This window comes from Chrysemys picta, chromosome 25 (genome assembly GCF_011386835.1).
Source record: "Chrysemys picta bellii isolate R12L10 chromosome 25, ASM1138683v2, whole genome shotgun sequence".
NCBI classification, from domain to species: Eukaryota; Metazoa; Chordata; order Testudines; family Emydidae; genus Chrysemys; species Chrysemys picta.
Genome location: NC_088815.1, coordinates 1,435,164 through 1,450,807, shown reverse-complemented (window position 1 = coordinate 1,450,807; position 15,644 = coordinate 1,435,164). Strand labels below are relative to the sequence as shown.

The window sequence follows — 15,644 nt, the reverse complement described above, 5'->3', positions numbered from 1 at the left end:
CTATATTTGCTCTTTTCCAGTCTTCTGGAATATCTCCCATCAAAGGTAATTGCTAATGGCTCAGATATCTCCTCAGTCAGTTCCTTCAGTATTCTAGGATGCATTTCATCAGGCCCTGATGATTTGAAGACATCTAACTTGTCTAAGTAATTTTTGACTTGTTCTTCCCTATTTTAGACTCTGATCTGACCTCATTTTCACTGGCATTCACTATTTTAGACGTCCAATCGCCACCAACCTTCTTGGTGAAAACCGAAACAAAGAAGTCATTAAGTACCTCCGCCATTCCCACATTTTCTGTTATTGTCTTTCCCGCCTCATTGAGTAACGGGCCTACTCTGTCCTTGGTCTTCCTCTTGCTTCTAATGTATTTGTAGAATGTTTTCTTATTTCCTTTTATGTCCCTAGCTAGTTTGATCTCGTTTTCTGCCTTGGCTTTTCTAATTTTGTCCCTACATACTTGTGTTAATTTGCTCCTTCAGATGGAAAGCTCTTACCTATATTGAGTCAAGAATCACACCAGTGGACATAATCTTTTGTGACAGCATGAGAAGAGACTCTTCTTCATTCATGAGAAGTTGTAGGGTTCTGAACAAAGAACGAGTGACCCAAATGGCTTTCTGTAATTCTTCTTTGGAGGGAACCTTCAGAAGAAAATCATCTATGGAATGAAAGATGGAAATTTCCTGTCTTCTCAGGTGTGCTGCTACTGGAGCCAGGCATTTGGTAAAGACTCTGGGTGCTGTAGAAAGGCCAAAGGGTAGGAATCTTTACTGGAAACGGTCTGAACCAACAAGAAAAAAAACAGATATTTTCGATGCAAGGGTCTTATTGAAATATGAGTCTTTGAGATCAAGAGCAACGAAACAATCCAAAGTGGACAGGAAAGATGAAGATCGTAGCCATGCATATCTGCAGAGAGATATAACTGATGCCACAGATCTTGGTGCAGTGTCAGAAATGTCAAATGATGCCCTAAAGCACGGGTAGTCAATAGGCAGATCGCAGGCCAAATCTGGACCACCAGACTTTTTTGAACAGACTGCAAAATCTTTTTATTTACTTATCATTATTGTTACTACAGTGTGAAAAAATGTTTCTCTGGAGTCGGGACCTTGACTATACCTTGATCAAGAAATCTGAATCTTGAAAAAAAATAATTGACTACCCCTAACCTAACAGCATGTTTTGCCGCATTCTGGCTGATCTTTATGAGAGCTACTGTTAGTCTTCTCTGATTTTCTGGGACATTCTTGATTAAAATTGATATCTTCTTCCACAAGTGAAATTGTTATTTGGCCATTACTGCTTGACAATTGGCCACATGCATGTTTAAAGAAGCTGACAAAATAATTTTCTTCCTACCGAGTCCAACTTCTTTCCTTCTTCATCACAAGGAGTTGAGCGCTGAAGACCTGACTTGGATCTTTGAACGGATGCTGCTACCACAAGAGAATTAGGTTGAGGGTGCACATGAAAACAGGAGAATCTTTCCTGTGGGACCTGATATAGTTTATCAGCCTTTTTAAAAATTGATTCACATGAAGATGGATGGGTCAAGAGAAATTTTGCTGGTTACCAGAGACCTCGCAATATAGGCAATGAAATCTTACTCTTTGCAGTAGAACCCAAAATATCAAAAATTGGATGTGTGGCTTCTTCCAAAGCTACTGATGATAATTTTAAAGTTAATGCCATTCTACCCACTAGCTCATTAAATTGAGTTACGTTCTCAGAAGGAGACAATGCTGTAGCTACACCTCCATTTTCATCAGAAGATGAGCCACTGTCCAGCTCCATATTTTACTGCTGAAATTCTTGTAGAGCAGATGTTCTCTGATGCTTCTCCTCAAATAATGTCTCCTGTGGGCAAGACTGGGAACATTCTCTCGGTGTCAGATCTGGACCCTTCAGTTCTGGTAAAAGATGTATTGGCACGGAAGATTCTTGCTTCCTGGAGTGATAATAGTAAGTAGGGGGTTGGCCAATATGAGCAAGGAACCCAAGGCGGTACAGGCCAATGCTGGAAGTCATCCCAATCCTATCTAACATCCCTTGTTTGGGACACAGGGAGCCAAGGAGGGAAATTCTGATCTGAAAATGGTCAGGTCGTAGGCATACTTGTGGGAACAGGCTCTACATCTTATAGCGAATTCGATCCCACACCCAATAATGAAGCTGCAGGTGAAACGACTGCAGTAGGAATCTGGGTCATGCAGAATGGTGACAAATCTTTTAACATTCCAGTTGGAGTCATCGGTGGTGGAATAGGTCCTGGAGATTCTCCACGTCTGTTGTCCCGTCTATTTATCACAAGAATCCCGAGAAATGGTTGGATCTGTTAGTAGATGTGGGTCCGAGTGAATCCACACCATGACATTAGTGTGCTGCTGAGCTGATGTGTGCAGATCCAATGATCTTTCCGTTTGATGTGTACCTCTAGAATGATCTATAGGTCTACTGTCTTTTGGTCTTGGATCCATATGTGAACAATCTGATGAACTACCAGAGGTATGTTTTAATTTAGCATCCATTTGCCTCTGAACTGAGGTAGCCAGTTCTGATAAGTTACTCGGACCCTTACGATGACTGTCTGAAACTGGTTCCACAGAACAATGTATTAATTTTGGAGCTGGATCTGAAAGCTTAGGAATAGTCCGATCTGAGAATTTGGAACTGGAGCTTGGTGTCAAGATGGAAACTTTCGTTGTTGCAATTTCATTGGATCTGGATGTAGTCTGAGCTGATTCAGGCTGCCTCTCCTTATTTTCAGATCCTTTAGAGTTCTCAGATCCCAGAGGCTTGACAGAAAGGCCTCTTATAATAAAAGGGCCTGAAGTCTATTGTGTGTCTCTTTCAGACCTGAGGTATGAAAGTGCTACAGATAGCTCAACGTGCTGGGGAATGGTTCTCCCCCAAACACTTTAGACACCAAACTTGTGCATCAGATGCAGGGAAGACTACTGGGCAAGATGGGCACCACTTAAACCCTTGTTTCTTCTCACTGGGATCGGCCATACCAAACAATAAAATTATTCCTTACAACTATGGTCTAGTCTAAATCTAGCCTAATTTATCCTAGAACTAACTAGCCAGAGACTACTATCTTTAAAAACTATTAACAGATGAAGGCACTATTTACCAGTGGATCTGAGATCCGGTGGGTCATGTCCCGTTGCTGCTGTAGTTGGAAGGAACTGAAGCAGCAACGGTGCGATGTCCCCTCATGCCCTCAAAATGTGCTCAAGCACTAAACAGGGAGGTTAGGGGAGCATGCCCGCCTAACAGGCACAGCTACTAGAAGGTCTACCGTCCTGCTGTACTGGTCAGCACAAGTCCCAAAAGTGCGAATATGCAAAAGACACTCAAAGGAGAATTTTAATGATCATTTCAATGAATTTATGAGGTACAGAAGCAAGTTTCACTGGTCTGTAATTGCCTGGAGCACCCTTGTGCCTTTCTTAAATAAAGGTACAACATTTATTACCCTCTAAAACTCTAATATAGCCTCTCATTTTAATGAGCGATTGTATATTTTTGCTAGCAATTCAGACACTTTGTTCCTCCTTCAGAGCTCTTGTGGATATATCAGCATGAATACATATAAACAGCAGTTTTCAGAAAACTACTCACCCCCTTGTTTCACTAATAAGCCAGATACCTTGGTTTTTCCAAAAGTATGCTCTGATTATGGGGCAAGGAAACGAAAACAGAGTACAAAATGTTCTGTCCTAACAGCCTTTGGAACGCTTAAATCTAATCTGTAATGCTTGAAAGACATAGCAATTTCTAGACTGTAAATATAGCTTCTTTCCTCTTCCACAGCCACAAAACCCAGCATCAGTGTCCCTGGAAAGGACTTCTTCTTATTAACCACTATCTCACAGGGATTCTTTCATGCCCTGATGAACTTGAACTATCTGCCTCAGTTCTTATGACACTGGGTCCCCATACACTGGCAGTCACTCTCTAGAGAGCAAGTGTAAAGTTAAGCCCCAGAACCTAGCTCTGTGCATAAGGGGCATTAAGTCCAATGATGCTTTCATTCTATAGGAACTTTCATAAATACAATTTATGTACTCCAAGTGCCCCAAGCCATAGTATTTGCTTGGCTTGTACCTTCCTCCATCAATCACTGGAAATGACCAGCTTTGGCCTGACTCGGCATTTACAGTAAGGGCAGTCATGAATCACATTTCAGGATTCCAAGATCTACTCTTTGGACAATCTTGCTTAGCAAAGCAGCCTTACAATGCACAGGACTTCAGTCAAACAAGTATGCTTTTACCTCTTTCCCCCCCTCCCATAAATAATGCCTTTGACAATGAAAAGGGCTGTCAGTGTCCTTTTTATGGAGGAAAGGGGAGAGAGGATAGCAATTTAAGAAAAGGAGAAGTTACTCACTTCTGCAGTAACTGTAGTTCTTCGAGATGTATCCACTATGGGGGCTTCACTTCAGGTGTGTGAGCGCCCCAAGCACCTTCGATCAGAGATTTTTGTTAGCAACGTATGCACATGTATCTGATGCATCCTTGTGCTGTGCACTGAAGCTACATAGGGCTGCATGGGCAATCCACCCTCAGTTCCATCTCTAATGCAAAGTCTCTCAGAGGGAATGTGAAAGCAGAGGGGATGGAGGGTAGAGGAGCACCCATAGGGAAGCATCTCAAAGAACTACAGTTATTGCATGGGGTGAGCAACTTCTTCTTTGAGTAGTGTCCCCCTGGGTGCTCCACTTCAGGTGACTCCCAAGCTGTGTCCTCCTAGGGATGAGAGAGCTTCAGATTTGGGTCCAGAACTGAAAACAACTGCATTGCCAACTGCTGCTTTGGTTCTGGAGGCATGGGCAAAGGCAAAGTGCTTACGGAAGGTATATATTGAAGACCATGTAGCGGCTCTACAGATCTCAGTTACTGGAACATATTTAAGTAATGCCATAGATGTTGACTGCAACCTTGTAGAGTGGGCTATCACCTGAGAAAGAGGTTGAATGCTGGCCACTCCAAAATATGCAATAATACATTCCAAGATCCATCTTGATAGCCTCTGAGTGGAGACTGTGGATCCTGTCAATCTGTCTGCAATGGAAACAAATGGACTAGGAAACCTCCAAAATGATTTAGTTCTATCTAGATAGATGGCCAATGCTCGTCTGACATATAAGGTATGGAAGGAAGCCTCCTGTCTGCAATTATGTGTTTTTTGGGAGTTTGGGGAATGGTAAATGAATGGTCAGAATAAGATGAAACTTGGGTGACACCTTAGGTAGTAAGTTAGCGTGTGGACGTAACAAAACTTTGTCCTTTCAGAAAACCATGCAAGGAGGGTCTGCCATTAAGTCCCCAACTTCTGACTCTTTGGGCCATGTGACAGCCACCAAAAAGGCAATCTTCAGACACAAATTCAGTAAGAAGCAGGTTGCCATTAGTTCAAAGGGAGGTCTTGTGAGACATGTAAGAGCTATCCTAAACTGGAGTGAAGACTTTCACTTGAGAGAAAAGGTTCTTCAATCCTTTGATGAACCTTATATTTGTTGGGTGAGCAAGCACTGAAAACCCTTCCACTGGGGAAATGAAAGGCTGCTATGGCAAGCAAGTAAACCTCGACCAAGTTAGATGATAATCCTGTTTTCTTCAGTTGCAGCAGGTAACCAAGATAACCGAGACTGAAGAAGAGTCTTTGAAGTTCACACCAATGGCTAAATCTTTTCCACTTTTGAAGGTAAGTATTTCAGGGAGATTCTTTCCTAGTGTTTTATAACACCTGCTGTACCTCTGCAGAACAGGTAGACTCTAACCCCGCAAACCATCAAGGAGCTACATCTTGAGGCAGAAAACTCTTAGGTTGGGATGAAGTAACTGTCTTGGGAGATGAGATGAGGGATGATCGGAAGCTTGATTGCTGGAGAGGGGGACAGGTGAAACAGGTAAGGATACTATGCTTGTCCTGCTGGATTTTGTTCACCACCTTCAGTATCAGACGTGTTGGGGGGAAAACACACAGAACAGTCTCTTCATCTCAGGCAGGAGGAAGGCATCCCTCAGGGAACTATGGCCTAGACCCTGTCGTGAACAGAACATACAAAAGTTTCTGTTGATGGAGGTGGTGAAGAATTCCACTTCTGGAAATCCCCAAGTTTGAAATATGCTCTGGAGGGTAAAAGAGTCCAACTCCTATTCGTAGTCCTGGGAAAAGCATCTGCTAAAAGCATTGGCCCAGTATTTTGAATACCGAAGAAGTACACTGCCGAAATATGTATTTGATGGATTATATACCAGTTCTGTAGCTTTATTACTTCGAGGCACAGAGCGGATCTTGCTCCTCCTTGACAGAAAACATGCAGGCCACGCTGTCAGTCATGACCCTGATTAACTTGTCCCTGATGAGAGGCAGGAAAGTGAAGGCAGGCATTTCTGATCAGTCTGAGTTCCAACAAGTTGATGTGGAGACTGCTTTCTTGAGATGACCATTTGCCCTAGATTGTATGAGTGTTGAGATGTGCTCACCATCCCAACAGAGATGGGTCTGTTGTTACAGTGACCATTGAGAATAATCAGAGGAAGGGAACTCCTGCATCGATGTTGTGATAATCTTTCTACCAGTCTAGGGAATCTTTCACCTGGTGGGGAACCGAAACCTGTTTGTTCAAGTTGTGTCTGTTTGGTGAATAGATTGCTCTGAGCTACCCCTGGAAGCAACAAAGGCATCATCTTGAATGATCTGTTATCACAGTGCAAGCTGCCATGTGTCCTAGGACCTGAAGACAGTTTCTCACTGAGGTTTGAAGGCTCTCTTGAATAGTCCAGACAAGATCTGACAGTGTTATCAATCTGTCCATGGGATTTGTAGGTCCTGGCTACCAACAAATCCAAGGATGCGACATGAACTGTATTTTCTGTACAGGGGTCAACATGGATTTCTTGACATTGAGCCAGAGACCTAGTTTCATGAACAGAAAAAGGGGCTTCTGCGTGGCTCCCAGCACTTCTTCATAAAACTGACCCTTGAACAGCCATTGTCAAGGTACAGGAACACTATAATTGCCTCAATTACCATTAGAACCTTTGAAAACACACTCGGCACCAAAGAGTCTGAAAGGGACTACCTGATATTGAAAATGATCCTGACCTATAACAATATCTTCTGTGAGATGGCTGTCTCACTATATGGAAATATGAGGCTTGTAGGTTGAGGGCGAAAAGCCAATCCCTTGAATTTAATGAAGGAATTCTAGCTCCCAGAGTCACCATCCTGAACTCCGGAGACTTTACAAATTTGTTTAGGAGCCTTAAATCTAAAATTGGTCTCCATCCTCTGTTTTTCTTTGGTACAAGAAAGTACCTTGAGTGGAAAACTTTTCCCTTGTGTAGAGAAGGGACAGGCTTTATCACTCCTAAATGAAGAAATTAGTTTATTTTCGGTCTCAGCAAGAGCTTGTAAGAGGGGTCCCTGAAGATGGAAGGGGGTGGAAAGGAGGGAGGGAAGTAAAGTGAATGGTGTCACCTGATGTTACAATCTCCAAGACTCAAGTCTGTAGTAATCTGTTTCCATACATGCTGAAAATGGGAAAGTCAGTCTCCAAAACAGGAAGGGGGTGGGGTGGGGGGAATGTTGCAGCTAGTGAACTAAAGAATGGGGAGGATTTGAGCCCTCAACCAAATTGTCAAAATTGATGTCTCAATGACTACCCTTGTTGCGTACTTGGGACAGATAGATCTTCCTCTGGAACCTGTTTTTTTTTGGGGTGGGGTGGGGAGGGGAGAGAGGTAAAAGGGGGAGGGTTCAGTTGGTCTTTGGAACCAAGAAAATTGGATTGGACAGGATATCTGGGAGGTTTGTGATCTACCAGATTTTCTTTTGTTCATCGGTGAGTAAATTCCCAGAGATCAGAAAGTGGCCCTGGAGTCTTACAAAGTGTGCAGGGATTTTTCTGTTTTCTCTGAAAACATTTTCAGACCATCAAAAGGGAGGTCCTCTATAATGCTCTACATCTATCTAGGGAACCTGAACAGTTGGAGCCAGGATGATCTACACCTAACTATTGCTGTAGAGACAGAATAGACCCCAGTGTATGCCAGATTTAGGGATTTTTAAGGGATGTCTTGGCAAGCAACTGTCCCTCGGCAACGATGGTCTGAAATTGCTCTCTTTGCTCCAGTGGAAGGTGCTCAATAAAAACAATAAATCTGGTATAGTAATTATATTTTGCTGTGATTTGGTAATTAGTGATCTGGAATTGTAGAATAACAGATGAGTAGGACTTTAGTCCAAAAAGATCCAGGCACTTCTGGTCTTTATCATACACTGTCAACCTCGTGTGGTGTTGTTTTCCCTGCTCAGTCCCTGCATCAACCACCAGAGAATTAGGTGGGGAGTGGGAGAATAAACACTTGGAGTTGTTGGTAAGAACATAATACCCATTTCATGAGGTCCTGGATTTGCTGGAAATCGTCACCACAGACAGTGGTGGAGACATTACTGCTGCATCTGGTGATGACGATGAGTAGTTTGAGAGGTAGCATCTTTATATGCCCTGACCTCCTGCTCCTCAAACATCTTCTACTGCTGAGGAATGGGCTGTAGTGGAGGAGGTTGTGTCCCTATAGTTCCAGACGGTGGGGCTCAATGCCTTTAACAACTGTTGTTGGTATGCTGCCCAGGATGACCACTGTGGGGGACCATACAGGAGAGGAAGTAGCAACCAAGGTTGTTCGTAGAGGTAGATGGTAGCAGAGATTTAGAGCACTCCAAGGTGGGCATTGATGGAGTCAGATACTTAGGCTTCTATGATGCCGAGGAACCCTTTGGGGGAGATACCAGGTTGGCGCCAGGTCCAATGGTACTGGTTTGGAGAAGTGTCTCTCCTTGCCATCTTTATTGTGGCTAGACAGTACAAAAGCACTCTCTGAGCCATGTTTGTTCTTGGAAAAGCACCAGGATTTTCCTGCTCCACTAATATCTCTACAGTATTGGGTTGAGAGGTTGAAGTTTCTGAGACCCTTGACCTACAGGGAGATCAACATCTTTTTGGAGCAGGCTCCTTCTGAAGGGAGTCAGAGCTCCTCTTCCTGGGATCTTTTGAGGAGGTCTCTGGAATCTTCCCATTTCTGGGGGACTGCTGAGCCAAGGCTGAAGGTGAGTTGGGATCTGCCCAGAGACTGCTGTACCGGGGGAGAGGGGGGGCGGGTTCTCCTGACCTGGCTCTGGAGTGGGGCAAAGGAAATGCTCCATCATTAGTAGCCTCAACTTAATCTAAGTGGGGCAGTGTTTGAACCCTGGCAAGCTGGGAATGCCCTCCCAAGGAATGTGAGCCTCCCCAGAGGGAGGAGAGAGGGAAAAAAAACCTATCCTCTCAACTATTAAATTAAGCTAATCTAACCAACAAACTAGGAGAGCGCTAAACTAAACTAGCAAGTATAAGAAAAAAACTTTAGCCAAAGCACACTCAATGTGGACATGTTAAAGCGCCAGCGCAGGCCGAGGCAGTCAAGAAGGAACTGAGGGTGGTTTGCCTATCAGTGCAAGGCACAAGGAAGCACAAGGGTGCATGTGTGGGCTGAATGGACACTGCTAATGAAAATCTCTGATTGAAGGCACACACACAGCTAAAGTGGAGCAACCATACGAACAATACTCGAAGAACAACTCTTTTTGGAAGGAAAATTAGAGAGTAAACAAAGAACACTCACCGATATCAGAAAAACTTTGACTCCCTGGTCCTCTGTATCCATGGCTGTGATACGGATACTCTTTTCACTGGCTTTGTCAATCTGCATCTGAGCCCAGAGCTTGGTGTTCAGGATTAACCTGAGACTCCCCTGAGTCCGCATTACTAGAACCAACGTACAAAGTAAATTAGCAGGAGACACTGGACATTTGGACATCGCAGAAGACTCCAAGTAAGAACCCTACTGTCACTTTCAGAACATATATTTTTTAAAAGGAGAGTCCTGTTTATATACAATTTGCATGTCTCTTCAAGACAAGTAGCAAAGGGGAAAAACACTGAGAAAGCATAACTAGAAGAATCAGACCTGGGTAGCTTCATTACATTGCTGAAGGAATGTATAGGGGCTAGAGAGGGCACCAGAGTCAGCTCCAAAGTCTCTATTTATATATTACAGACTAGAGATAGAAAACTCCAGCTTCCAGAAAGCATAGGATCATTCCCTAGCATATATTTACTAATCTTTAAAGACTGTGTATTTATCGATGCATAAGACATGGTGAGGAATTTATAAAATCTTTATATTGTATTCACTGCCAAAGAATCAGAGGGGTAGCCGTGTTAGTCTGTATCCATGCATCTGAAGAAGTGGGTTTTTTACCCAAGAAAGCTTATGCCCAAATAAATCTGTTAGTCTTTAAAGTGCCACCGGACTCCTCGTTGTTTTTACTGCGAAAGAACTTTGTTAATGCAGTAAAAGTTATCTAGCAATGCCTTGTGTCTTTCTAGAACGTGAACAGTGGCTAAATTAAAACCTCTTAAAATCAGGAGAGAGCTAAGGTGATGTCTCCCACACCACATCTCTATACAGCTGTAATTCCATCACTTTACCCCTTGTAGCTGGCAATAGGCACTGGGGCCAAACCTGACCCATCCCTAACAAAATCTGCCACTTATGTGTTGTGCTGGGTGGGTCCAACCCAATTCTGTACCATCAAGGCTTCTGATGTACTTGTTGCCCCCTCACTGTGCTAGAGGGAGCTGTATTGATCCAGGCATTAGTTGCAGCAAATTGCCAGAGCTCACCCTCCCAACTGAGCAGTGCAGCTGCAGTTAGAGGAATCAAGGCAATCTAATTTTGGGGCTCTGCTATGCAGGAGGTCCAAGTATAGGATCATGATCACAATGGCCCTTCTTGATTCTAAAAATGTATGAAGGAGTCAAATATCTATACGGTTTGGGAGCTGCTGGAACGGCAACCACTGTCCCCTCCAGAGGCAGACATTTCACTAGGTATGTCGAGAAGATAAGGGAACATAAGAGTGCTTCATCTCCTTCTGACACTTTCTTGAATATTCACAGTGCCTATCAAAACCCCACATGCACACTGGTATTCACACACCCTCCCTGTCCTCTGCAGCACTACTGTTCTTGGGAATTCTAGCAATCTTGTGTTCCACCTCAGAGCTCCATAAGGCTCAGTGAGGGATAGCTGAAGGGGACAAGGGTGAACAGCTGTTAATATCTGGCAAGTCTGAGATTTATCTTGAGTAAGTAAAGTGGTCAAATGTAGGTCAGGCTTAGTTAGTTACTCATCACTAAGCCTAACTTAAATTTGATATTTATCCTAGTCAAGACAAGGCCTAAGAGTTCCCACCTCCCACCATTACTTTCCCCTCTCCTTTGCATACTCAAGAAGAACACAGTCTCATGAGCTCTGACAGGGACAAGCTGCGGCATTGTTTGAATAGGACAGGGTTAAAGTTGTGGAGTGGACAGTTGTGGTGTAGGAGACGTTACCTTAACTCTGTATTTTCTGGTTTTCCAAGGTTTAAGTTTAGCCACCCTTCGGGGTGACTGGGTGAAATTTAATAGGCTGTGATATACAGGAGATCAAACTAGATGACCTAATAGCCCCTTTTGGGGCTTACTCTGTGACTCTATTCAAGTTCTGGAAGGGTACAAGGCAGTGCTTGGCAACCTTCAGCCTGTGCTAACAACATTTGTTGGCAACGAATTCCCTTTAAAAAAAGAAAGAAAAGGGTAGTAGTGAGAAGGGCATGACTGATGGGCATCCGTTGGGGTGGTTTCTTGGGCACACCTTGCTACCAACTCATCTATCAGCTCTGCCCCCCTCAGTGGCCTCTTCATACTCTTCGTCAGACTGGAGGGCCACACGGAGGAGGAAAAAAGGTCCAATCTGATCAAGTAATCTCAGGATGGTGAAGATTAGTGCCATAGTTTGAGCCACAGGCGGGTGCAAAAAAGTTATGAAAATTGTATTGATCAGTCTCATTCCCCCACTCCAGGTGTTGTATCTCAGGAGCCACTTAACTAAGTTACCCAAATTTGCACAGCTAATTGCTACTCCATGGCCCAATGAGGCACAACAATTTTCAAAACAATACGACTACAAATGTAGATTTTAGAGCACTTCTATTTATTTTTCAATCGTTAAACAAGCAGCTCTGCTCAACCTAGTCACTAATGCACCTTTATTAGATCAAGGAAGAGAAAGTACACTATATATGACTTAATCCACAGTTAGCTGTTTAAGAAACAGCCACAACCTAATGCACAGATGTCAACAACTTTAAGCAGCTACATTATACACCCCCACAAAATATGCAGCCACATAAACCAAAAAAAAAAAATGGTAGCACCTACCAGAGATGTCTTGATTTCTTAAACCATGGTGCCTATTGTCATATAGTATATTTAATTTCCTATTCAGCTATTTACGTTGCAATGCCACGGAAACAGGAATGATATTTTCTACCCTAAATCAAGCTGTATATTTAGTTTAAACATTAGCAACCATAGGGAAACCTGGGAGAGGGCTGATATTAGGAGACAAAGTTATAGAGACATGTTTTTCTATAGTTGTAAATATGTGGTTAGATATACAGGATATAAAAACTTCTAGCCACCAATCTTCCAGTTGCTGAAGACTGCTTGATTTTAAAGGACACACATTCAACAGAAATAACTATGTTCTTTATGCTTTTAGGAATGTGTTACCTGCAGGTGGATAACCAGCAGGTTGGTGATCACTGCACCAAATCTGCAAAGAGATCCCCTCTTCGCTTTAGGAACTCTACACTAAATCTGTCCAAAATTCAGGATTTCTGTCTTGTAAGCAAACTGGAAATTCCCAAAAATATTTGTTTCAGAAACACCAACACACGACGTTTCAGAAATGCAATTTGCTCCCTGGAACCAGCAGACAGTGAGTGTAACTGTATGCTGTGTTATAGACACGTCAGTCCCTAGATAATAAAGAGACACGGTGGATGCGGGAATATCTTTTATTGGATCAACTTCTGTTGGTGAGAGAAGCTACACACCTTGTCTCACTGAGTCAAACTGACATTCTTGACATTCTCAATTTCACTCAGCAGCTGCCAGGGCTCCCAGGATCTGTACCTCTGGGCAACCCTGCCAGGCAGGCTGCCCAGGGCTGGTGACCCCAAGACTTCCTGGCCTGCTTGGCAGCCCAGGGAGCCGCCTGGCCCAGGAGTCTGAAGCCCTGGGGTAGTCCACATGGCTGGGCTGCCCTAGAGATACAGACCTTGGGAGCCAATCCCAGGACTTCGAGGCTCCCAGTTTGGGCTTCTGCAGCAGTAAGCCTGGATGTCCCGAGAGTCCTCAGGGCTTTCTGGTACCTAGACTCCACAGCAGGAAGTCTGGAAAGCCAGGTATGGCAGGGCTGTCCCAGAGCCACAGACCCTAGTAGCCTGGAGTCCTCTGGAGGCAGACTGCATGGCTCGGCTGCCGTAAAGCCATGGATCCAAGAAACCTGCGGTCTTCAGTCCTGGGGCAGACTGCATGGTGGTGCTCCACAGCAGGTAAGCTGAGAGGGTTCCATTAAACCCAACTGCTTTGCAGAGAAGTTTCATGTTCAATGAACTGATATTTTCAGACAAGCTCTAATCTACCCATTAAAGTGTAACAGAAGGGCCATCCTGGGAGACTGACATGAACTTCAAATTTTACTGACTTTTTTTTTTTTTTTTAAACTGCCTTATTTAGAAACAGTAACCCAAAGTGGATGCCCCCAACTACCAAGGAAACATTTTGTGGTAGTAACACAGAATATCATCCCAACAATTCACTTCCCACAGCTCATCTTACCTAGTCGAGATTGTAACGTTCCATCATCTGTTGATGCCATGTCATTGAGTCTCAGAAGTCCTCTACCTCTTTCCACCCAAGACTGAGAGTTCTTATCAAACACAAACAACTTGCATTGTATCTGCAAAAAAAAAAAAAAGGAGAGATGCCTCCTTGCTGAAGTTCCTTAATGTAATGGTTGACTATAATTACAGAATACATCATGATTACTGAACCAAAAATCTCCCAATCTACATTTCAATAGATTTCAAAAGTATTTGCTACAGTGAAATTTCAGGCTTCTAAAATGTGCTGGACTGATACCCTGAAAACTAAAGTCTTATATTCTCTCTGGCAACTAAAGCCCTCAAAATATACTGTGACGTTGAACTCCATATGATTTTATGAAAATATGCTAATGAATTAAATATAATGTAACTGGAATATGCTTCATGCAAAAGGTCTCTTGTAAGGTATCATTACAAAGCTTATAATCTACTGAGTGTGATCATCCTATTTGTATAAATGTATCATTCTTGTATCTGAAACTAGAAATATGAAATATATCTCTGAGGTCCGATTGCAATTATACAAAGTGTGGGCCATTAATGATGGTTTGGAATCTTGATGGCTCCCATCAACTAGGACAACTGGTTGTAAATGGCTTTGTTTACTTGCAAGCCTTTCTGTGAGTCAGGCCAGGAAGAATGAAGGCTCGGGGTCTCACAGGCCAAGTGACCATGTCACCTGGTACTGAAAACTATCTGAAACCTGGTGCTTTTCCATTTAGGAGGAGTGGGGACCCAGAGACACAAAAGATTCCCGCCTTGTGCCGAAGCTATATAAGGGGGGTGGAACAGAACAAAGGGGGTTCCAGTCATGAGAAATCCCCTAGTTACCACCTGAGCTGGAGCTAACAAGAACTGTACCGGGGAAAGGATTAGACCCACACTAGGAAGGAGTCCAGTCTGTGAAAGAAGCTTATTGGAACATCCCTGGGGGTGAGATTTCATCTGTAATCAGTTTCTTAATGTATTAGGCTTAGACTTGCGTATTTTGTTTTATTTTGCTTGGTAACTTACTTTGTTTTGTCTGTTATTACGTGGAACTACTTAAATCCTACTTTTTAAATTTAATAAAATCACTTTTGCTTATTAATTAACCCAGAGTAACTAATTAATACCCCGGGAAGCAAACAGCAGTGCATATCTCTCTATCAGTGTTATAGAGGGCGGACAATTTATGAGTTTGAACTGTATAAGCTTTACACAGAGTAAAACGGATTTATTTGGGATTTGGATCCCATTGGGAGTTGGGTGTCTGGGTGCTAGAGACAGGAGCACTTCTTAAGCTGTTTTCAGTTAAGTCTGCAGCTTTGGGACACATGGTTCAGACCCTGGGTCTGTGTGTCTGGCTCGACAAGGCAGGGTTCTGGAGGCCCAAACTGGCAGAGAAAACAGGCTCAAGGTAGTCTCAGAACATCACGTGACAGTCCCAAGGGGGGTTCTGTGACCGAACCCGTCACGTATACTATGTTGCATCTTTTTAAATTATGTATTTAATTTTTTTAAATGTATACATGCCATGGACTGTGTCTGATTAGGAAAGGCAAGTTGAAGAGCAACATGTTGCTCCTAGAACATAAGGTGGTGTAGTTTGTGGTTGTTCTTAGATCCTGCGGGAGGTTCATTCCACAGTCTCAGATAGGGGAACAGCACTGATTTGCAAAGGACTCTTTATTTTGATTATCTGAATCCTGAAATCTAACCATAGTTCATTAAATTGTGTCCTGTTTAAGATAAAGAGCCGTAACAATTTCAACAAAAACACCTGCCTCAGTTATAGAACATAGGAAAGCATATAG

General features: G+C 43.2%; 1 protein-coding gene across 10 annotated transcripts in view; it reads right to left on the bottom strand.

Annotated features, from left to right (window-relative positions):
* The window catches only part of RANBP3 (RAN binding protein 3), a 200,026-nt gene that overhangs the window by 33,568 nt on the left and 150,814 nt on the right, over positions 1-15,644 (bottom strand). For 9 of the 10 annotated variants that reach the window (XM_065578271.1, XM_008172811.4, XM_065578269.1 and 6 more), the window contains 2 exons: positions 13,802-13,922; positions 9,690-9,832 (listed from right to left, as the gene is read on the bottom strand). In XM_065578271.1, the coding sequence (XP_065434343.1) occupies positions 9,690-9,832; positions 13,802-13,922 (264 nt within the window). The remainder of the gene's footprint in view (positions 1-9,689; positions 9,833-13,801; positions 13,923-15,644) is intronic. The other variant, XM_042861619.2, reaches the window with a different exon arrangement.